The 23,419-nt window shown below is 51.5% G+C and overlaps 2 protein-coding genes across 3 annotated transcripts in view; one reads left to right on the forward strand and one right to left on the reverse strand.

Moving 5' to 3' along the window:
* DNAJC7 (DnaJ heat shock protein family (Hsp40) member C7) overlaps nucleotides 1-19,451 on the reverse strand; it is a 25,103-nt gene extending 5,652 nt beyond the window's left edge. Inside the window, exons 1-13 of the mRNA XM_063354824.1 lie at nucleotides 19,303-19,451; nucleotides 9,310-9,398; nucleotides 8,662-8,786; nucleotides 8,454-8,567; nucleotides 7,821-7,895; nucleotides 6,176-6,294; nucleotides 5,656-5,809; nucleotides 4,685-4,849; nucleotides 3,568-3,659; nucleotides 2,345-2,418; nucleotides 1,634-1,780; nucleotides 1,252-1,404; nucleotides 641-703 (exon numbers count right to left, since the gene is read on the reverse strand). Of these exons, the coding sequence (XP_063210894.1) occupies nucleotides 641-703; nucleotides 1,252-1,404; nucleotides 1,634-1,780; nucleotides 2,345-2,418; nucleotides 3,568-3,659; nucleotides 4,685-4,849; nucleotides 5,656-5,809; nucleotides 6,176-6,294; nucleotides 7,821-7,895; nucleotides 8,454-8,567; nucleotides 8,662-8,786; nucleotides 9,310-9,398; nucleotides 19,303-19,385 (1,453 nt within the window). The 5' untranslated portion in view covers nucleotides 19,386-19,451. The remainder of the gene's footprint in view (nucleotides 1-640; nucleotides 704-1,251; nucleotides 1,405-1,633; nucleotides 1,781-2,344; nucleotides 2,419-3,567; nucleotides 3,660-4,684; nucleotides 4,850-5,655; nucleotides 5,810-6,175; nucleotides 6,295-7,820; nucleotides 7,896-8,453; nucleotides 8,568-8,661; nucleotides 8,787-9,309; nucleotides 9,399-19,302) is intronic.
* Nucleotides 19,452-19,483: 32 nt separating this feature from the next.
* NKIRAS2 (NFKB inhibitor interacting Ras like 2) lies at nucleotides 19,484-21,917 on the forward strand. 2 transcript variants are annotated; one of them, XM_063354852.1, is made up of 4 exons: nucleotides 19,484-19,919; nucleotides 20,100-20,178; nucleotides 20,282-20,341; nucleotides 20,754-20,986. In XM_063354852.1, exons 1-4 carry the CDS (start codon nucleotides 19,826-19,828, stop codon nucleotides 20,848-20,850), a joined length of 330 nt encoding a protein of 109 aa, XP_063210922.1. In that variant the 5' UTR covers nucleotides 19,484-19,825; the 3' UTR covers nucleotides 20,851-20,986. The 2 variants fall into 2 exon arrangements, with proteins under 2 accessions (XP_063210922.1, XP_063210921.1); XM_063354851.1 differs by having other exon boundaries at nucleotides 19,506-19,919; nucleotides 20,100-20,341; nucleotides 20,754-21,917.
* Nucleotides 21,918-23,419: the final 1,502 nt, after the last annotated feature.

Below are 23,419 nucleotides of genomic sequence, written 5' to 3' on the forward strand. Positions count from 1 at the left end.
AAGGTAAACAGTACATGAAGAAATGTGCAAGGCTTCCCAAAATTCACTCAAGGAACACGCGCGCCCCGAGGGGCACCTGGCAGGAGCCGTGCGCGGAGCGCTCGCTCAGCGCTGCGTAAAGCCATCCTGCCCCCGCACTGCGCGAGAAAAGCCCGAGCAGAGGCGAGGTTGGAAGGGACGCTGAGTGACAGCTCCTCCATTGCTTCCAGTCACCTTAAAACATTTGCGGGCAGAGGCCTGAGGCGGATTCACAGCGCCCTGACACCAGGGCGAGCGGTGGGACACACGGGCGCAGGACTTCTGACCAAAAATCGTCTCATATTGCTTTAGCGCCTGCAGCCATGCCCAAGTCACGGCCAACTACTGCCGAGCAGCAAAGCGCCACTTAGATGTCAAAGCTGCCACACGCCTCTGGAAAAGGGAGCCGCTGGGTTTTGTTCCTTTTGAACCCAAAAGAACCAGAACCGGCCACCAGCTGGGATGCTGCGCGGACAGAACCTTCCCAGAGCTTCGGTACTTTTATGTGGAAGAGTCGAATACTCTCCTCGAGCGGCACCTCCGCTCTGGGAAACTCAGCTGTCCCGTCAAGTCGGTTGGGTACTTACGTCTCCAAAGCTGCGAGGAGAACACTTCCACCTACCTTCAAAACTGAAGCCACCCGGCCCTCCGAAGAAGGCCTTGAAGATATTATTTGCATCAAAGTCTGCAGGGAAGAAAAGGAAGTTGTGAGCTGGAGTGAAACAGTCAGTTACATTTTTCACAGTTGAGAAATTGTCGCTTAATTGAGGGCCCACAAAGCACTTTACAAACGGACAAAAAGCTACCAGCAAACAGCTAGCCCTGTCTGAGCACTGCGACAAACAGCAGAGCGCAGGGCCCCCAACAGCAGCGTGAAACGGGCAAAACAGTTGTCAGGGAGAGAATTTCACGTACAGCCTAAGAATTTTGGATATGCAGCATTTAGAGTCCCAGAACCTTGCTCCGATGTGATTTTACAGTTCCTAGGAAAGGCTTCTGCCTAACGACAGCTCCTACCTACCAGCTCGGTCAAGGATAACACCCACCCCGTACCCTAAACTGTTCGCAACCGGAACCATTCAGCGCAGCTCTGCCGTTCAAACGTGTTCAGAGACCAAACCGAGCCAATTCATATGATCTTTACAAACGGGAGGTAAAGAACCGCTAGGCCGCTTTAGAGGAGACGGCAGACTCTAAAGGCTGTCGTGGCAGAATATCCTAAGGAACACTTACCTCCCATGTTCAATCCGTCCTCTTCCAGATCCTGCCCGCTGTCGTAGCGGGCCTTCTTCTTGGGATCCGACAGGATGGTAAAAGCTTCACCAACCTCCTTAAATTTCTTCTCCTCTTCCTTCTGTACTTCCGCGCTCGCCCCACTGTGTCGGTCTAGGGGTACAAAAAACCATCAGGAAAGAAGCTTTTAGCGTCTAGTGGAAGTGGAAAAAGCCACACGTCCCCAGCTGCTGCCACGTCACGTGTATTTTAGATTTGTGAGGTCGGCAATGCTATTTGTCCAGAAATTACCCCTCCCGTATTTATTCCTGTCTCCGAGTGATGGCTGCGCGGGGGACACAAGCAACAACGCACGCTCTAATAACAGGCTGTTTGTGGGTACCTGGATGATGCATTAGTGCTCTTTTCCTGTAAGCCTTCTTGATCTCGTCTTCAGAGGCGTTTTTGTCAACCCCAAGGATTTTATAGTAGTCTTTCCGTTTGCTCTTTTTCAGTTCCACCTGTGCGTTCTTTAGAAGTTGCTTGTGTTCTAGAAAGAAGCGCAATGCCAAAGGAAAGCGGCTTTAGCGGCAGGCACAGCCTCCTGCTTTAAAAGAGGCTGAAGACTGACACGTTGTGCCACAAGTAACCGATCCACCTGGATTTACAGCCAGGTACCTAACTAAAGCCTCACTGTCCACTTCAGGCTGTTTCCAGATGTTGGGAAATGTCTCGGTGCTATCAAACCCGTCTTTGTTAGCCACTGAACCACAAGGACTAAGGCTACTCTGTTTCATTTCAGGCTACTGAAAAAAAGCAAGAGGGGAGTTAAGAATGAGAACCGTGATCAGCCATTCTGAATCTAGCGCGTTGCTTCAGCTCCAAGCTAAATTATCTTCTCAGCTTTCAGCGCTGGGAGAGAAACCAGATTCCAAGAGAGGCATTTGAGAGCAATTCTGAGGGCTTTTCCAGTATTGTCCTGCTGGGGTAAAAGGCTGCAAATCAGAGCATATTGGGGGGGGGGGGGGGGGGGAAACACCAAACAAACACAAGAACAGGAAATTTGACAGTTAAGGGAAACTTCGGCACACAAGAAGAATGCCAACACGCTCACCTTTCGTCTTTTCTGTCTGATAAACCTTTTCATAGTCTCTTACAGCATCTTCATATTGTTCTGTGTCCATGTAACTGTGGAAAGAAACAACGGTGGCCAAGGTGTACTTCACAGGCAATATCAGAAAAGGGGTCAGGTACAAGCTTTCGGGATGGATTTGAATTAAGGAAAAGAGCGATCATTAGAGGAACCCACCGAGGGTCACTGGAGACCGACTGGAAGCCCAGACACCCACCGTTTGTAGAAATCCTGGCACGGGAACCTGTACTTTGGACTCCAAGTGGAGACCGCAATCTCATTTGGCAGCACAAGTTCCACTTTAACCATCTGATAATTACTTCATCCAGCTGCAGGAACTAATACCAGACTGCAAGATTTCAAGGAAGCCGGTGCAGAGCTGCGCGCCAGCAGTGCTGGTTACAAGTGACAATCTTGGCACCTCAGAGAGGGACGTGGGCCTGTCTATTGGCATTTCAGCCTTACTCACGTATTAACTATTTACTGCAATTTAGTAATTACCAAGATGGAGCTTGAGAACACCGAAGGCTGTAAATTAAAACGAACGCACACCAGAAAGGCTGCGGTAACGGGTTCGGTTCGTCTATAAGCCAGGTAGCTTTGCCACAAACTGGGGAATAATCAGTACTGAGGAAAACAGCGAATAACTCCGCCGTCGGAAGAGAGCTTTGCCTGCTTCCCTGGTTGGTGCCAAGTTACAAAGGAGACAAGACTCGAACATCCTTTGTACAACTCGCTGGGCCTTGCTGCGCTACGCTGCGGTTTTATCTGTGGCTGAGGCACGCGCAGCCTCAGCTGATTTCTCCTTCACGGGAAGCAGGACATCCCGTTTCAAAATCTAGTTTGCTGGAAGCGTGAACAGCTCTGCCAGGGTGAAGATCTCTTACCCGCAGCAGCCCTTGTGAAAAAGCTTAAGGGAGAGGCTCTCCAGGACAGAACGTCTTACACGAGTCTATAAACACCGTAAATCCAGCTTTAGAGCAAATCCTGCCCCAATGCCACAGGCCCTGGGCAATCCCAGATCCAGGCAGCACGGACCACACGGAGCTCCCCCGTCTCCTCGCCAGCACAGGGGAGAGGCCCCTTACGACAGAACCTTTTATTCAGTTCAGTTTCAGGTCTGCTATCCCTGTCACCCAGCGCCGCAGGGAGGAGGTTCCTACCCGCAAACCCGCTCAGCACGTCCAATGTAAAGCTCTACTCACCACTGTGCTCTCCTCAGGTAGGCTTTGATATACGTGTCGTCCAGTTTTACCGCGTTCGTGCAGTCATCTATTGCTTCTTCAAGTTTCCTAAGCTGCAACGGCAGACAGAATTTCGGTGAATCCCAATCAGAGAACAAACTCTTGCTAAGCAGCATCATGATTTTAGACAACTGAACGGTGTAAAGAGTCTCGGAAAGTCTCACTGCTTTGTGTGTCTGCATCTAAGGAATTTTTTCCAGTCCCTCAAAAACCACAGAGCTTTTGTTCCCTAGGGGAAAAAAAAATCAGAAGCTTGGCTAGTGAAGTGGTAGAGCTACTGGTGCTTCTCTTTAGGAAATGCACTTGGAAACACGGGTCTTCCCGAGCATGATCTGAAAACCAAGCTATTCCGTGTCCAAACTCATTCCCAGACAGGAAAATAAACTTTAAAATATTTAAAAGGGCTGTCTGTTTTCAGACACAGCCATGTAAAACATCCATTACTGCTGCCTCCAGCTCATCCCATTTTCCAGGTTTTGAGAACAGCCTCTGTCCCTTGGCCGAGCGGGTGTTTCAAACCCCGGTGCTGGTAGAGCAACACCACAGCGAGAGCTGGGGGCCGGTGGGGGGAATGCAGGGTGGAAACTGGAAGCACCATCATGAGCGACTGTGTCTCTGGATAGCGCATGACCAAAATACAACAGCAAACCTGGAAAACTGACCATGGTTTTTAAATTAGGTAAGATTTTTTTTTTTTTTGATCAGAAAACCAATACAGATTATCTACAAGACGAATAAGGAAAGAAAAAGATATCTGCTCATTACCGGGAAGGAAACAAACAAGGATGCGTTTATGCTGATTAAGATAAGGCCAAGCGACATTCCTCCTCTCCCTCCCACTCCGCGCAGCCCAAGTATTTGAGTTTTGTTTCTTCAGGAGTCAACTTTGTTGGCTGTTTGGAACAGGCCCAATCATTGTGCAAGTACAAAAACCTGAAACGTTGCCTACAGCACCAGTGAGATCCAGTTGCCCCAGCAGCCGGAGAAGCCTACGCTTTTCCAGAGTAAGTGATTTGCAATTTATAAACTATGTGGAGGAATACGATGAAAGGCTACCTGCCAGGTGACCACTTCTTACCTTTGAATTCACCGTTCCTCGGTTGCAGTAGAGTTTGGCATTTGTTTTGATGTTATTTGGATCTATTCCTAGTGCCTCTGTGTATAGTTCATACGCTAGTTTGTAGTTTCCTTCTTTGAACGCTTTATTCCCGTCTTCTTTCTTTGCTTTAAGCGCTTTGGCATTCTGAAAGAAGATATACCCGGGATAAGGACATGAGGTAAGTGGTTCAGGGGTACTGAGCACCTTATTTTGCTGGTGAGGGCCCTCAACCACAACTGTTATAATTTGGTTTCAGGCACCATCAGAGGATCCAGAAGTCGCAGCCTTGCTACGGCAGCCGGAACAAGCTGTAAGCATTTTGTCTTTCCCTCGAGAGAATCGCTAAGGAACAGCCGGTGGCAGTCACAGGCATTCTCCACAGGAACAACGCTGCCTAATGCTCAAGATAAGAACGTGACAGTGAAGTAAATTTTTGGATTTAAAAAAAAAAAAAAAGAGAGAGATAGGAATGGGACCTCGCTTTTTGAGACCTTATACAAGTTGACTGAGTTTTTAAATCTGTTTAAGAACTACAACAGAGTAGAAATGAGGGAAGGAGCAACATGAAAGGAAGAGTGTTCAAATGCAAGTCAACCTGCGGGCACTAACGTTGAATCGGAAAGTCAGAAGTTCTTTCAGAACTGACAGACCCAGTTTTATCGCTCCTATATCTGATCAAAGAACAAAGAAGAATGAAAGGCAGGGAGTCTTCAGAGTACCACAGTCTTCTGAGAAAGAGGTGCTACCAACTCAGTTTTGCCCAGAGCAGCAGCCGGTTGTCTTTGGGAAGGGCTGGACACACGATCTGCTGCTGGAGATCTGGGGAATGATAATGTTGAGGGAGGGAGGGAAAAGGGGTTGATCCGGCAGAACCAAATTAGATCCTTGGTTAAAAAAAAAAAAAAAATCCTGGTAATTTTGCAGTCCCATCCCCAGTATCCGCAACTTACCCGGCATGCAAGACATGCTTTCTCGTGATCAGGAGCCATTCTGAGTGCTTGGACAAAGAACTGCACCGCTTTCTCAATGCAGTCCTCATAATACAGGCAGAGACCTCGGACGTACAGAGCATCTGCGTTCGTTGAGTCCATTCGCAAGATGTCACTGTAATAGACATATTAAAAAAAATAAATTGAAGTGTTTCCCTATTCCAGTTTCTTTCTGATCTCCAAAATATCTCCTCCACAACTACCTATCATGTAGTTATCTCACCAAGTCCGTGGTACAGAGGTGCAAAATGTACGGGAACTCGCTCCAGCAAGACTGCTGGTTATGAATGGAGCCTAAATACAGTTTCCCAGTTAGACTGACTTTAAAAGGGGATAAATTCATGCACTCTTCCTCGTCGCAGTTTGCATTAAGGACTCTTTCTTTTTTATATTCCCTCATTCATTTGGGGCTGTGGAACCCAAGCAGCAGGCAGGATGCGCCAGCAGCCATTACTCACACTCCGGACCTCGAGACGCTCACCTCGCTACAGACTGTGCTTCTGGGTAGCGACCCAACAACGCTAAACATTCAGCCTTGAGGATTTTGAACCGGTGACAAGCAGGAGCAAACTCCAAAGCACGATCCATGCAAAATACAACCTGGTGTGAGAGAAAACACAAATGTGAGCAAAGCAAATAGCCAAAGGCCTAGTCTGAAAGGCTGCACCATTACCACGCTCGAGATTTCACGTTTGTCTTTGAAGGGGAAGAGAAGCGTGTGGACACCTGCTTCCTCTGCCGCTAAAGACGTATTTCATTAGAAAATTTTCCTCGTGCAGGTTTTCTGTTTTGTCTTTTAAAGTGTACAAAAGTCCATGGCACCTGCTGTTACTATGACACAGCACTACCCAGAGGATTCAAGGGACACCCATAGAAGGTCCATCCCTTCAACTCTTCTGAAATTGTAGGCCCTACAGAAAAAGCCAAGGAAGACAATTCTGCCCCTGTTTCTTTCCTGCATTATAAAGACATGTGGGCAGGACAGCAATTCAATAGAGTGAGACAGTTCGGACTGGACAAAACACAAAAAAGTACAGTGCAGGGACTGATCTTACACTGCTCTGACCGCAATGGGCAGGGTGATCTAATGGGTCCTTTCCATCTCTGCCTCTGGTGGGGACATCTGCATGAGAACAGGGTCATTGTTCCACCAAGGTTCATCTGCTTCCCCGGCCCGTGACATCACGATTGCCCGCTGTGGGAAGCACTGTGCTCCAGACTGCGAAGCCGATGGCTTCTGGGTGAGGAAGGAGCCAGAGCAGCTCCCCAGAAACAAAGATGACATTTCATGCAAGCCTCCCCAGTGAAGTGAGACGGGAGCAGTGAAGGGACAGATGCGAAAGCCCCGAACATGCAATACAGGCAGGGCAATTCCTCCACGCGAAATCCAGATGGACCATACATCCCATTTGCTCCTCACAGCCAGGTGACACAAAGCTGGGATTTACCCTTCCAAAATCTGGAGCTTAGCCTAAGAGTGCAGACAATCTCCTTTCTGGGCCAAACTTGGGCCTTACATGCACCCACTTAACAGGAACAGTTGCATGAGAAGTGTTTGGAGCCTTTCAGATTTCCTGCTGTCATTTCTTGTTTTATCAGGTCAGTACCAGCTGCATCCTGTTACAGCCCTTGGGAAGAAAGATTTGGAAACAGTAACGGAGAATGCCCCACGCAGATCTGCATTCCTCCTTCAATGACCCTCACTAGAATACTGGCAGACAGACTTTTTTTTTTTTTTAAATTAGAGTTGAGAAAGAAGAATCCTGGATATGCGTTTTAGGAGCAAAATGTGATCGAACGCTGCTGCTGACAAAACCTGTATCAAACAGCTCATTCACGGTTCCACTCACCCTGCGAAGCAAGCAGTGACAGGACATTCAGCCTGAGCCAGTCACCCCCTTCACTTCTCAGTCGTTCGGAGCTAAGAGAGCACGACTTCTGCCAGTTTCACAACTGTTACAGTTCACAAGTCAGCCCTGCTTCAGTAGCAGAAGTCTGTTGTGACAGCACCTCCCAGCAGGACCCAGCTAATGTTGGGCAGGGAAATTAGACATGCATCTGGCTGAACCGGCCAGGTAAAATACGCCCGTTCGCAATGCCTCAGGAAACAATCAAATTAATCTCACCTTCCTGAAATCCCGTTTCTCGAAATCCACTTCAGCTATTTTTTCATACTCCAGCACAGTACTGGCATTCTTCAGCTGAAAGACAGAAGAACACAGTGAGTGTTGCAGGACAGCCACTGGTCTGAAACGCCATCAAGCAGCGTTTAAGCAGCCAATCCCTGAAGTGTCAGAGCAATAACGCAGATTACATGAATACTTTTGCCAGCATTAAAATCGTTTCGCAATCAAGTGACCTAACTGGTAGCCCAGGAAAACGTACCCCTGTGAATGAGATACAAAAGTGGCAGCAGCCTTCTACATGCTGCCTCACCCATTTCCATGCTCCCTTACCACCATTGACCATTTCTCCGCTGGAGTGCTGGGTGAAGGCCCAGCTCAGCCTCCATGCTTCTCTGCTAAGAAGAGACAATCACACCGAAAAGTAACTATGCAACCTGGTGCTCTACTGAAAACCAGACAGAGAGACTTTGACAGCATCTCGTTTTTCCCATGACCTCACAGCATGCAAACAGCCATTACTAACGATGACCGCGACTCCGCTTTGCAAATTCGAAGCGAAAGGCTTAGCAGTTCAATCCGCCCCCTTTGACAGCCCCGTCTACTGGGAATATTTCAATTTTAAGAACCTCTTACCTCTTGCTGCGCCTGGGTATTCTTATGATCCAGTTCTAAAACTCGTTGAAAGCAGCGGCTGGCAGCCATGGCATTCCCTAGGGAAAGATGGCACTTCCCTTCCCGTAGATGGCCCTGAGAAGACATTTAAAAGGGAGTTGCAAGAGCTGCAATGTGTGCAGTGAAGGGTATCGAGACATGAATGAGAGGTACGAAGTTTTCCACGTACCCTTACAAAGGTATCATCCAATCTGACAGACTGTTGAGCATCTCCAAGGGCTTCTCGGAATCTCCCCAGCATCATGAGTGTGGCAGCTCTGTTACCATAATAACTGGCATTATTAGGACAGGTATCTGGAGAAGATGGAAGAGCACCCACCGTTAGTGTCATGCAAGCAGCTAGACAACTTGTAGAACATATTAAAAAACGTGGTTGGATCAAAAACTCACATTCCCTCCCAATTTATAACATCACCCAAATGGCTTAAGATGACGCATGACGGTCACACAGCTGTTTTGAGCAGCACGCTGTAAAGCGATTGCTCCCCACACTATACACGGGAATAAACTCGTACAGAACAGAAGTTTGTGGCCCTCAGCCTGGCAGCTCTGCTGACCTTGCACCAGAGGGAAAGCTGGACTGGTTTCACGTTAAGAATATCTCGGCTGCAGTAGAAACGAAGAACTGCTGCAGTCACCCGTGTTGGCACTGACTTGCCTTATCAATCCGGTGAAATTTCGCAAGGTAATTAAAGCAGGCAAAAAGCTTTCTTCCAGCGAGTGCTGTTAGAAACCCTGCTGGTGTATTTTAAATCGACGACCAGTTCTGATTTTTTAGACAGAGTATTCAGCAAATATTATTACCAACTTTTCTCACCTATGGCTTTCGTGTAATAGTTGTACGCTTCATTGTAATCTTTCTTGGCATAGTACGCGTTTCCTTGTTCCTTGAATGATTCTGCTTCTCTGAAAGGAAGCAAAACACGTTTTAAGAGGAACTGAGCATCAGAACAGATCCTGACCACGGCCAAGCATTTGACCCCCAAGCAATCTCAGCATAACTCTTCGGCGCTCCAAAAGGCTTGCGGGTGGTTGCCACGAGATTTCCTCTGTCCATACCACTCACGAGAAAACAGCACATCTCACATCCTGCTGCCTCTCAGACACTTCACCACTTTACTAGGGCCATGAGCAGGGATGCTCCGGGACATTAACTAGCCCAGTATTGCAGGACTGCGATAGCAGGCTAAAGCCACCTTTGAGCATCCTCCCTTCAGTCTCAGCGGCTTCTGGAGTCCAGCAAAACTCAGTTGCAGGCAGTTAGTCAAGCCAGCCACCAGGTGCTGCGTAACCCCAGCAGCCGTTGAAGTCAAGGAACCGCGTGCTGTCTATCTTTCAGAAGCAGTCCCACATACTTAAGAAACAGGGCCAAGAACAATTTCTACATTCAAAAGACAGCTAAAAATCAAGGAGAAATAAGGGTGCAAGCCTCAAGCAGAAGCTTGGCACTGCCTTGGCAACAGGTCTAGAAATAGTCCTCACACTCAAGAGCAAGCATTTGCAGAGACAGCTTAGGACATTTAAAAACACACAACATATGGTTTAAAGCAGCATCCCTTAAACTCTTGAAAGCAAAGTTTCCCCTAAAGGAAATTAAACCCTTCTCTCTCTTCTCCCATCTACCTTCCCCATTTTAGATAAGCAGTTCAAGAGGGAACTTGTACCATGGTGTTGAAGTTTAATTCAGCTTCATTTAGTTAAATTCCGTGATTTAATTCACTTGCTTCCTCTCTCCTAGACTATTTACCATGTAAAAACTATGAGGCCAGCTCAGAAGAGCATCACCCCACTCTCAGATACAGCAGCCGAGACTTGCATCATGCTTTCGGGACTTCGCTGCTGCAGCCAGAGCGACAGACACTGTTTGTCCACTCTCCGAAGCACTTGCACAACGAGAACTCTGGCCCCAGACAAAGACAAATTCTAACCACCAGAACAAAGACCAGCTCAGACTCCATCCTTCATGTCCCACCAGGGACGCGGCCAGCGTATCTGCGAGCCTCAGCTACTCTCTCCTCCAACACGGAGCAATCTTCTGCTCGAGCAGCGCAGCCGCAGGGATCACCTGCGCAGGGGAAACGACAGTACCACAAGCAGCACAGCTGAAGTTGGTTATGACAGGTCACCGTATTCCTCTCGGGTGACTGCCACCTGATCTGAACACCGCCTTTGCTGAAGCAGAAGCCAAGGAAGCTAAAATAGCTGGGTGCCCCCCCAGAGCGGAGCTGTGCTTGCGGGCTCAAACACGGGGCAGTTCCAGGCTGCGCTGAAACGATGGGCTTCGGCACTTTGTTGAAAGAAGGATCCAGAAGCGAAGGCGTCTCTTTGCACCATTTGCTGCAGGAAAGCTATTTACAGAAAACCCCAAGGTAAATAAAAGCAAACCAAATCTGTGAGCGCAGCAGTAGAGAGTGAAGAGTCACCGGACTTTTTCCCTTCCAACTCCAGAGCAAGCACGAGCTGCTCAATTGCTCTCAGGGCTGAGCAGCTTTATCGCTGTAGCTGCAACACTACTGTAACAGTCAAAGGCCTGAGTCAGAGCCAGGCTGCAGTCTACCAGGTACTATAAACACCGAGATAATATTTAGGTTTAAAAATTTAGGCTCATCTATCACAGAAAGTATAATGCAAGCAATCCACTTCCAAATTTCTGTACACCTTCACAAAATTCCCAAAAATTAGATGCAGCTTTGGGCAAAACCCAGTCCTGAAACACGCCCAGAGGAAGCAGAGACACTTGTCTTTCACAAATCACATTCTTAATAAACCTACACAGGACAGAAGTTGACTGTCTTTGCCGAAGGCTGTAGCTACAACACATTCAAAGTGTGGAAAAGGGGCTCTTACTACAGAAGTCGTACTGTTAGAATGTACCATGGTGAGAAGCCTCCTTCAGTTTACAAAATAAAAACCGAAGGGAAGAGTGCTGACTAGTCCTGCATTTTCAGAAGCTGCCAAACCCAAGACCTGAGTGCGCAGAGCGGATTTGGTACGAGCCCGCCACCACTTGGCACTTTTAGTTTGGAAGTACCTAGTGATCAGATCCTTATGTGAGAAATCCGTTTATCTGCTGGAAGCTGCCAACCCAGGAGGGACTGAACTCAAGCCGCAGTGTCCTCATCGAGGGGGGAGCGCTGCCAGAGCCCCTCGCTGTGCCCAGGGCACATCTCGGCAAAGACAGCGCTGGAGTGGGGAGGAGGGACCCCACCAGTGAAGGAGAGCAATGTTCAGCAAGCCTACTAGAGAAAGAACAAAGGCAATTGTGTTGAAACGAGTTCACATGTTTTTAACCTCACTCAGGCTTGCCATTGGCCATTCCCACACAACCGCTTCATGCAGAGGGTTGTTTTCACTGATCCTGCCCCGTTTTGCCAGCTGGCAGAACAATAGACACAGGGCGCTGCCAGCTGAGGGCCCGCGGCCGCAGCCGAAGCACTTTCATTTTGAACTTTGGTATCAGCTACGCTCCGGCAACGGCCCAGATGCACCCCTGCTGAAGTCAAGGAACGGAAAGAACGTACAACCATATTGCTGTGCTTATTTGAAATAAGCTGAATAAGTAACAGGGTGGCAATGAAACGGTTTAGCTCACGCACCCCACTGCCTCAGAAGAGCCTTGTCAGGGCTCCCGGGTTCAGCTCATCCCTGCTGCACCCGCTCCCGTTCCAGCAAACGATGAATTCGCCCACCTGGGATGGGAAACTGCTGTACCCCCGCCTTGCCCCGGGCAGGTGCTTGTTCTGCTCTGCCCCAGGAGCCGGCACCCTGCCCGAGCCGGGGCAGCACGGCTCCCCTCCGGCAGAACGCCTCCAGAAACGACCACGCGCCTGTCGATGGATCTGTACCACAAGAGGCAGGACTCATTCATACTTTGCATAATATTACAGCTCAGACACTCAAAATACAGCAGGAAAAAAAAAAATACAATCAGCAATTCCGCACTTCTGGAACCTTGGCAGTAAGTAGTTTAACCACAACTTTATTCTCTTGTTTCTGTAATCAGGAACTGAAAAGAAAAATCACAGATCCTATTAAGGTTCCTTCCCTCAGAAGCTCTCTGTTGTATAGTCTAAAGAAAAGGATGAACAGTATTAATGGCAGAACTCATCTCTCCGAGCCACCACTGTAACCTGCTTAGCATACCAGCCCCTGATTCACAAGTCTTTCAGCAATTTTACCTGTCATGTTATGAGGAAGCATTGTCTAATAGATACAGCTAAAGGGCTGGGTGCCAAACGCCCCGTCTGCCAACAAACTGCCGGGAAGAGCCAGGAAAATGGGAGAAAGAAAACAGATAGATGGCAAAACCAACTTTCACAAAGCATCGGTATTCTGAGATGCTAGAGGAAAGACACGAACACAAGAATTACTGTTTTCTACCTTTTTTTATTTGTCTGTTTCCTTTTCAGCATACTTTAACACAGATTGATACATCAACAAGTCACAGCACCTCAGACACCAGCAGGAAGGAAGTACACGGGTATTTCTACTGCTCACACGGGTTAAAGCTTGACGACGAAAAAGGATTTTTGAAAGAAAAAGCAAATTGCCTCCAAAGCGGGGAGGCAAAGACAGTTGCTGGAAATGCAAGGCTGGTGGTCCGAGATGCGAGACACAGAACAGAAGCATCTCTCCCCAGTTGCGCCCCACTGACATAGAAAGCACACAGAGAAAACAGTCCTTGTTTACCACGGTCTCTGGCTATAACAAGAAGAAAAAAAATAATGCAGATCTCCTGATATCACTGGTAATTGTTTCAATCCAAACAGATGCTGCAGCCTGAATGAGATCATTCTGCATCTCGCACTGATGTAGGCTGCATTCCCCACTTGCTACTTTTGAAACTGAAGAAGAATCGTGCTTTGCTAAAAATACGACACAGGCTGAATGGATTGCTTTGTGGGGGGGGTGTCAGTGTCTTCTCAGGGCCTCTCCATCCTGGAGGCAGAAGACAGGGAAGAGTCGCACCAAGGGTCTTGGGAAGAAGCTTGCCTTTCATTGCTTGCCTGCACCACGGGCTCACAAGGAGGGGACTGTTTGCTCCCTGTGAGCTAGTCAATTTAATATTTTTTTTTTCTCTCCTCTTTTATAACATTTGTCAGGACCCCTAACTCGTCAAGTGCTCCAACCCCTGTCACCCTAGAGGACCTGTCACCAAGACACGTGTTCTGGTGCTCCCCTCGCACAGCCAGGGCCTTGGAGGACGCAGCGGGAGGAGCTCGCTGCCGGCCTGGTGGGAGAAGGAACCAGCACAAGGGTCCTTCTATTCCCCGTGCCCCGCTGAAAGCTCAGCCCCTGCTCGTTCCCAGAACAGAAGAGCTATGAGAAGCAGCACTGACACAATCCCACGTTTGCCTAACAACTTCTGCCTCCTCCTCAGAGCTTCCACATGCGGCCCCCGCTCGAGCGCCGATCGTGGCTTCCACCCCTCCTACTCCAGCTCCTATGGAGGCATGTGCAGACCTACCTCGCAACGCACCTCATTTTCTAAGTCGTCAGAAACTTTGGGGATCTGCACAAACAGCACCTCCCAGGTCTAGATGTGCTGGCACAGACCCTGCACGCAGGTACCGGCGCCCACAGCCGTCCCACCCAGCTACAGAAACGCAGCCCCGAGGCAGGCGCAGACTCGCTCGCTCCCAGCTCTCCTGACCCTCACTCCCACTTCGTTTCCTGCCTCCCTTACGAAACACTCTCAAAAACCCTAAAATATCTAGGATTTAAGGAAGGCTGCATAATCCCGTCCTGGCCAAGTATTCTTTTTTGCGACGCTCTGACAAAAGGAACACACCTGCCTTTACAAAGCAATTCCTGCAGACTTCAACAGGATACAGTGCCTTTATCCGGCATTTTTGGGGGTTGAAATCCAGTCCAGATTCTCAGCTGTCAGATGTTATTCAGCTGCTTGGGTAAAATAAGTTTGGTGATCTCAGTACAGTTTACAGCAGGCAGATGTCTAGAGCTTAAAATTAGCTGTCATATTTGCCACTGGACATTCGATACTCTCCCATCCCTTCTTTCAGGACTCGGAAGAGAAGCCAAAATCTATGTGGGCCACAGAGCTACACTGGGGATACTTCCCTGTAGGCTTTAGAGACCCTTCCTCCAGGTCAGGTTTTACACTCCATGTGAGGATTTAAGAGTAAAGGGACCACATATATATTTTTATATATATTTTATATATACATTAAACTAAAAGAGGGGAGATTTAGACTAGACCTAAGGAAGAAATGTTTTACTCTGAGGGTGGTGAGACCCTGGCCCAGGTTGCCCAGGGAGGTGGGAGATGCCCCATCCCTGGAAACATCCCAGGCCAGGTTGGACGGGGCTCTGAGCGACCTGGTCTGGTTGGCGATGTCCCTGCTCATGGCAAGGGGTTGGCCTGGATGGCCTTTGAAGGTCCCTTACAGTCCAAACTATTCTATGGTTTTATATCTATCTCCCACGACTGGTGTTTGTGTTCTCTGTCCCTGCTGCGCGGAGGAAGGCTGCAGGTGCAAAAGCAGGTCCCCAAAAACAAAACCCCAAACCATCTACAACCTATATGCAGATCATCATCTGCAGCCAGCCAGCATCATGCTGACCCTACTGCAGAGCGCAGCAGAACAGCACCAGGCACCACATTTCTCTGCACATCAGCACCCCCCACTGAACACAGAGCGGGTTTACTACTAGCTGCAGTACAGAAAGGGAAATGACGGCGTTTACTCACTGCATGCCCCAAACCAGCGAAATCTGGAGTCTGAACATGCAAATATCTGCATGCATAGTCTAAAGACTCACCAACTAAAACATAAAAGCAAAGGTCTGCCTCAAGGCTCTCGCAAGAGTGGACAACAGCAACGTAACCGACATTTAATCCAGAAGGCGCACAAAAACCCACGCCATCCTCTACGCACCCCCCCCCAGAACGTTCCCAATGCCCGAGGACAAACTCAGACATAGAAGACCAAAAGCCGCAAGAGCCAAAATACGCCACGAGAAATCAAAGTGAAGCAAACTTCTCCCTCCAGCTGCAAGTGAAAAAGAGCCCGACGAGCCCCGAACTTTAATTGCGCAGTTACGTAAGACACCTCGCTGGCAGAGCTCCCCATTAACCTCATTCACAGCAACGGCGCGATCTTTTCTGGCAGGGTCACATACCGCTTTCGCAGAGAACCCACAGAAGGGTCTAGAACCAGCGAGAGATTGCTTTTTTTCCCACAGAGGCCTAAATGAAGGAAGCAGCCAGCTGTAAGGATTACAGGGGAAAACAACTGCCGCTCCAACATGATTCACCCTAGAAAAGCATGTCTCGTGTTACAGAGAAAGGCTGGAATCATAGGTACTGACCATCTTTTCATACTGCATAAAGCAACCACCTAATTCAGAGTATTCAAATACTCTGCAAATGTATGGGACAGCAAACAACCATGCGAGCAGCTTCTGCTGCTCCTCATATTATCATAAGATTATAAAGTAATTACATATTAGTAAAATAGGCTGGATTCACAGCCTGGGAAACTCAAGTGCCTATTTACAAGCAGAACAGGAACAGTGGAACCTTCTTCAGGCTGTCCCGTAACGACGCTTCCCAGCACTCCCCGTGAAAGCAGTCAAGGAACAACATTTATTCACGAGGAGCCGGCCCAAGATGATGCGACTCATTTCGTCCAACATAGCAGCGGAAAGACTCTTGCTACTCACTGACACCTGACAACCTCTGGGCAACATCTGTCGAACTAATTAGTGACCACAAGTCAGGCAAGGTCTCAAACCTTCTTGATTTCTGCACAATTTACCTTGTGCTCAATTTCACATTCATTGCTTTGTGCTAAGGTTAACTGGGATTTCCTACGGAGGCACCAACACAGCTGAAGTCCGCAGTAGAAGCACTGTAAAAGTAACAGTCTGGGCAGATCATTTCATAATGACATTTTCCGAACGATTTGAGATGTTTCTTTCTAAGAGGCTCCCACAACCTCCAGTGCTGAAGAACAAGGAGAAGGATCCAGCCTTAAGCACGCACATCAGACAGAACCCAGAGCTGCCAGGAAGATGACAAGGAAATTCTCCCTGGCAAAACTCCAGCAACCCCAAGCTCGCAGATGGGCTGGGCAAAGGGAAAAACCATCCCCATGGGTTCGAAACCTTTAAAATTAATTAAAAAAATTTTAAAAGTGACTTTTTGGGGGTGGACCAGCCCCTGCTCATGAGCTGCTGCCCAGCGGCGGAGCTGGCACTAACAGCACCATTGCCCGGCAGATAAAATTAACACGCTTACATCAACCCTTTTCCATAAGGACCCCCAAAATTAATTCAGCAGCAGACAATAATTATCCTGTGACCACACTCTATTCCTGGGCCTTAAACAACCTGTGAGTGAGGCGTTTGGCATGTCTTCAGCTGTTTCAGTGCATTAGTTACAATCACTCTGAAATATAGACCTCCACTTTCGCTAATTGCCTGATTTTTATTAGGCCAGAGAGAACAGAATCGTGCACTGAGACACGGGTGAGTCCTTAAGCGAAGTATCTGTATCTTGTCGTACTGTAATTCCTAAACAGAAGCACAGAACATGGAAACCCTCGATGCTGACTTACAGCAATGATTCAGAAAAGGTTTTCACTTATTTTTGCTAGTTTTTTTACAGAAGCTACCACAGACACTTCACAAAGCCCGCACTAAATCAGATTCGAGCGTATGTCTGCATGCCCACTACTGCAGAGCGCCTGCACAGCCCTTACACGGTTCAAGGTGTTTTACAAACATCAGATAGCTAATTAGCTAATTAAGCCTCCAACTACTCTCCCTAAGACAGTGACTACCACCCTAACTTACCTTCGATCAATTGAGGCACAGAAGTTAAGCAACTGATGTAAGCCAGGAAGGGCCAAAATAGAGAAGAGATTAATGCGCAGGACCCCGAGAAAACCTGCCCCGGCTGGCAGAAAGGCGTGAGCGTGTAAGGCCTGCCCTTCCTGAGCAACCAGAACGAATAACTGGAAGTAGAATAATCATCTCCTACCCACACATTCCTCTTTTAGCAAGAGAAAGGAGTAATATCCCAACAACAACGAAAAAGGAAACATTATGAAAGTACCTAACAAAAGGGCTTCATGGCAATAACCGCAAACTACGGCACTGGCCTTACGACACCAAGAAAAAGCCCGAGGCGCGAGACTGACGGATCTTCACCGTGGAACCTTCCCCTCAGAGCAGGGCGAGGAGCGAACACTGCCCACAAATTCTTCTATTTCTGCACCTGATCAGCCTTTCCCAAGAAGATGATCCTATTCACGAGTGGTTTCCTGCGCCCAGCGCTTCTGCAACGAAACTTGGGAAGGAGGAAGGAAGGGTAATGTTAGAGGTCACTCTCAGAAGATGACTGTGCCTTCAGCACAGTTTTTACATGTGGATATTTTTAACATTTCAAACGCCACATTTAACTAGCCCAGGGCAAGGAATGACTTACCCATAAACAGGGCTTTCTCAACTTTACAGGCCACGCAATTTGTCAGTATTCTATGGGCCACATCCAGGTGCCTCTTCAGCAACATCTAATTTAACTCCTTAGAATGACATCACCAGGAAGCCAGCTCCTTCCCAGCGTGGCTCCTGAAGCCTTCAATTTCCGTCAGTAAACAAGGAGCACAAACCACCTCAGGCCATCAACGTTATTTTGAAAACACTATTCCTCAGAGGCCACTTTCAGTTTTGTTTCCTCCTTTTAATTCCATCTGCTGAATAATTTTCTAGAGCGATTGCCTCACCTTCTACAGAAATAGTTCCCTCCTCCCCGGTTCCCCGTGAGATAACGGGCTGCGGAGCCAACGGAGTTTCCTACACATCGGACCTTCCCACCTCACTGCGGGCAGAGCCTGCGACGAGCTGCTGCTGGGAACCAGCTCATTACACTTGAGGAAAAGGTGCGAGAAAGGTTGGATCCCCACCACCCCCAGCTGACACCGCCTGCTCCCCTGGGCCAGACCACTTTGGAAATAAAGCGGTTACCGGAACTTGAGGGAGCTCTTTAATTACGATAACCTTTTCGGAGCAGGACTCTACCCAAAAACTCACCTGCAACTGGCATTTTCCCCCATTACCCGCAGCAAGGCGGGACGGAGTAAGAATTGCCGCGTGTAGGTTTGAAACGGTACCAGGGAGAAGGGAACGGGGTACGATGAAGCAGCGAAGGGCGCCGCAAATCTACGAGTTTGAAGCACCCCTTCTACACCCGGGTTCAAGCCTTTCCCCCTCGTCCTCAGCGATGGGGGAAAGCTCTCCTCAGACACCGGCCCGCGGGGCCCCGAGGCAGAAAGGGGGTTAATTATATTTCTAGGACACCCGAGCTCCAGCTGAGCGGAGACAACTCGACTCCGCTGCAGGGGACGTGTTCTAATCCTGGTACAGGCGGAGGCCATGAGCTGCCACATGGGACACGCAGCCAAGACATCGCGAAATAAAGCGTTCCCCCGGCAGCCAGCCCGGCATCGCGGGAGGCATGTCACCGGCCCGCCGGGGCCCGGCTGGGAAAGGCCTTCGCCCCCAGGGGCCGGCCCTGCCCGCCGCCCCGCAGGCCGGGCGCTGCCGGCCCCGCCGCTGTCCCCGCAGCCGGCCGGGGAGGCCGGAGGGGCCCTGCCCGCCCGCCGGCCCCACCCGAGCACCGAGCACCCGGGACCTGCCGCCCCGGCCGCCTCCCGCTGCCCAGGGCCGCCCCCGGCCTTACCCGCCCGCCGAACCCCGGCCCCGCCCCGCCCGCCGGGAGAGACACCGGCCACCCCCTTCCCATGCCCGGCGGGGGGAAGCCGGCCGGCGGCAGCCGCTTTACCTCCGCGCCTCCTCTTCGCTCTCGGGCTCGCCGGGTCCCTCGGGCGCCGCCATGATCACATCGCACTCGGCCGCCGCCGCCATCTTACCGCCGGGCCGGGCTGGGGGCGGGCAACGGGGCGGGAGCGGCGCCGGAAGGGGCGGGGCTTCCGCTGACTACGGCGGCGGCGCGCGGCGGGGGGCGGTGTCTGCTCCGCCCCGCCCCGCCCCGCCCCGCCCCGGGGTCCTCCCGCCGCGGCGAGGCTGGGAACGGGCCCGGGCACCGGGCACCGGGGTGAGGCCTCTCACCCGCCGACACCGCGGCCCGGTCCTCCCGCCCGCAGAGGGCGCTGTGTACCCGCCGCGCCCCTTCCGCCGCCTCGCTGGTCCCTCCGCGCCGCTGAGGCTCAGGCCGGCGGCGGGCACGGCCCTGTCCCCACCCCCCGGCGGCTGCGGGCCGGGCCTCCGGCGTCCCCTCCGGGCCTTGTCCCCACCGCAGCCGGGGCGCAGGCACCGAGCAGCGCTGCGGGCCCCGGTGGGGCAGCATGGGGAAGAGCTGCAAGGTGGTGGTGTGCGGCCAGGCCTCCGTCGGGAAAACGTCCATCCTGGAGCAGCTTCTGTACGGGAACCATGTGGTCGGTGAGTGCGGGGGCAGCGGGAGGGACCCTGAGGGGCTGCGGGCAGGGTCTGGCCCCCCGCGGGCACGGCTGAGCCCGAGCAGCCCCTAAACACCGGCCGTGGGGAGGGGGGGGACTGGCTGTCCTGCCCCGGGCCACCAGGGTCCCCGTGTCACCCCTGCCCGCCTCTCCTCTCCGTCAGGTTCCGAGATGATCGAGACCCAGGAGGACATTTACGTGGGCTCCATCGAGACCGACCGGGGGGTGCGGGAGCAGGTGCGGTTCTACGACACGCGGGGGCTGCGGGACGGGCTGGAGCTGCCCAAGCACTGCTTCTCCTGCACCGACGGCTACGTGCTGGTCTACAGCACTGACAGCAAGGAGTCCTTCAAGCGGGTGGAGCTCCTCAAGAAGGAGATTGACAAGTCCAAAGACAAGAAAGAGGCGAGTACCCCGGGGGAAAGGGGCTGCCGAGGGGGATCTGCTCCCCTTCTTCAGCTTCTCACCCAGACACTCTGCATTTCCCCAGCTTGTCACAAGGCGGTGACAGGGGTCCTCATTCCCCGAGACTCTTCGGGTGTAACTGGCTGCTGTCCTGGGATGATTTCTGGGTGTGCGAGCGCTCAGCAGCCCCTTCCACTTTGGGGCTGGTTTGAGACACGCAGAACTGAACAGGAGGGGAAGCTGCCCCAGGGGAGCGCTGGGAAATGTGGTGTTTTAAAAGGCCTTGGCATGGAGTGGGGATTAGCGCCAGGACTGGGCCTGGCTCCGAGGGTCTTCAAGGCAGAGCCAGGCAGCACCGTTAAGCTCTGCATTTGGTACCTTCAGGGATTATTCTCACCCTTTTTTTGCACAGGTCACCATCGTGGTTTTGGGGAACAAGTGTGACTTGCAGGAGCAGCGCCGGGTGGACCATGACGCAGCCCAGCACTGGGCCAAGGGCGAGAAGGTGAAGCTGTGGGAGGTGTCCGTAGCTGACCGGCATACGCTGATCGAGCCGTTCATCTACCTGGCCAGTAAGATGACACAGCCACAAAGCAAGTCTGCTTTTCCCCTGAGTCGCAAGAACAAGGGCGGCGGATCCATGGATGGCTGAGCCTTGTTTTCCCGTCCCTTCCATTGCCACCTCCTCTCCCTCACCTCCCTACTTCCCTTGCACAAACCTCCTGCTGAGCCTGTTTGGTGTCGCGGAGCCTGCAGGAAGCACGGTGGCACGAGGAACGGGTGTCCCAGGGCTGGGGATGGTCTTAGAGGACGAGAGAGGTGACCCACCTCCCTGCATCGGGTCAGGGACCGCTCTCTTCACTGCCCAGCCCCTGCAGATGTTGGAGGTGCTGCAGGAAAGCCGGGATTCACAGAGTGACACCCCTCTGCTCCCGGGGCACAGGCTGGCAGACCCTAGGGCCACAGGCTGCTGGAGGGAGGCACAGCCCGGGGCTGGCCAGCAGGTGGGGACCCGCTCCATGGCTGAGCGCAGCAGGGTCCGGGAAACAATTCCCTCACTCTCGAGCTGCTCCGGTTTATATTTACTGATACCATGTGAGAAGAGCCCAGTTGCTGGCCCTGCCTCCAGCCCAGCCGCTCTCAGAGCAGCTCTCCCTTGTCCTGCCCCAGCTGGCTCTGCGGTGCTGCCGTGTTCTCCGGCAGATTGCCCCTTACCTGGCACTGCTCGCTGCTCCTTTACGTGCAGAAACACGCAGTCATCCTGCCCCAGTGAATGCATACTGCAGAACAGGGCAAGATGCTGTTACTGAGGGCAGGGTGCCCACATCCACCACGCCACAGCCCTCCTCTTCCTGAGTGCAGGCTCAGTCACGACCTCGGAGAGGCTGGGACCGTGCTTAGCCTGCACACCCTGATGCTTAGGGCTGTGGCAGCGCTCACTGCCCATCTGTCACGGTGCTGACTCTCCTCTCGGAACCACCACAAGACAAGGGAAAGGTCTCCTGGTCCTGCCCAGCAACACGCATTCCCTTCAGCTAGTCTGGAGCTAGGACAAAAATAAAAATTACAAGAAAGCCCTGGCTTGTTTGTACTTGTTCCTTTTATTTACTGAGTAACACAATAAAGCGATGAGATTCGATTATCAAAATATTTTCCTTTTTTCTTTTTTTTTCCCCAACAGTTATAGTACATCAAAAAAATATACAATGAACATTACAGGAGGAGTACTGGCCAAGTCCCTAGAGTCTGTTTATTCCTTTTTTTGTGGGATTTTTTTTTTTTTTTTTTTTTTTTGGAATCAAACTGTTCACATCACTCCAAGGTTATTTACAGAGGGGCACACGTTATTGAGCGCTATGGACTATGCCCTACTACCTAGTACAGCATATGCTAAAGTCAAAGGCAGTAAATGCTTTGGATAGCAGAGGAGCAGGGAGGATTTCTGGAGGCGGGGGGATGCGATAGAGGGAGTGTGTTCTTATGCAGCTCGTTGCAATATTATTGTTATTAGAGGGAATGGCTTTCAAGGGGTTAAAGTGCCAAGTGTAGGAGTGTATTAGGACTCCACTGGTGTAGGGGTGATGGGAGCAGCCACTGCCGTCTCCAGCACAGGCTTTTTAGAACAAAACGCAGGGGAACGACCCACCGGTGCCAAGCGGCTCCTGCAGGCAGGAGCATGGCCGCAGCTGGCAGCTCCTGGCTCCCCCCACCCCGCTCCTGAGGCTGGTGGGCTCGCTGCAGGAGGGGACGTGTTGCCCTTCCCTGCTGTGGCCAGGGCTGGGAGTGACCGGCGCGGTGCGGCGGCCTGGGAAGAGCACAGTGAGATGAGCAGGGGAAGGGCTGAGTACGGGCTGCTTGGCACTGCGACGCTGTCGAAGCCGTGTCCTTCCTGCTGCCCGCCCGCCCCGGCCAGCAAAGGGTTTTGGGGGACACGGGGTCCAGGCTGCACGCGTGCCCTGGGCTGTAGGACCATCTCCCCGTCCCTGGCAAAGCCATTGCTGCTGGGAGAATTCCTTCCCGCGGCTGCTCTCCGAGCCAGGTCTCCCCACCACCACTGTAAGACCTTTCGGTTGTCTCTACCGCCAGCCTTCCACGCTCACTCCTCTTCTGGTGCCGCTCTCCACTTCCCTCCTCCCCTGGGGTGGCGAGGAGATGCCCTGAGCGGAATCCACCCCCCAGGGCTCCCTTGTGCTCCTGTCCTCTGCGGCAGGAGCGTGGCGGTGGCTCTGCGGGTCAGCGCTGCCCACGGCGCGACAAACGGGCTCTGCAGAGGCAGGGTACGGCTCCGTGCTGCCCCTGCTCCTTCTCTGCAGGCTTCCTGCCCTCGCCCGAGGCTCCAGCTCTTTCTGTCAGTGCCGGGAAGCAGAAGCATTTCAGCCGTGTGTGTTACCCGTTGGCCGGTTCCCGTTCACCTCCCATTGCCAGGACCTTGTCCTGAGCATCGCTGGAGCGTGCTGGGCAAAATCCTCCTGAACTCCAGGCGTTGCGTATGGCCAAGATATCGGATATGTGTGCATGTGCTTGTGGATTTCCAGGTGCATGAACCCCACCTGCCTCTTCCCCGGGGCTGGCAGGGAA

Source organism: Chroicocephalus ridibundus, chromosome 17 (assembly GCF_963924245.1).
Source record: "Chroicocephalus ridibundus chromosome 17, bChrRid1.1, whole genome shotgun sequence".
In the NCBI taxonomy this organism is placed as follows: domain Eukaryota; kingdom Metazoa; phylum Chordata; class Aves; order Charadriiformes; family Laridae; genus Chroicocephalus; species Chroicocephalus ridibundus.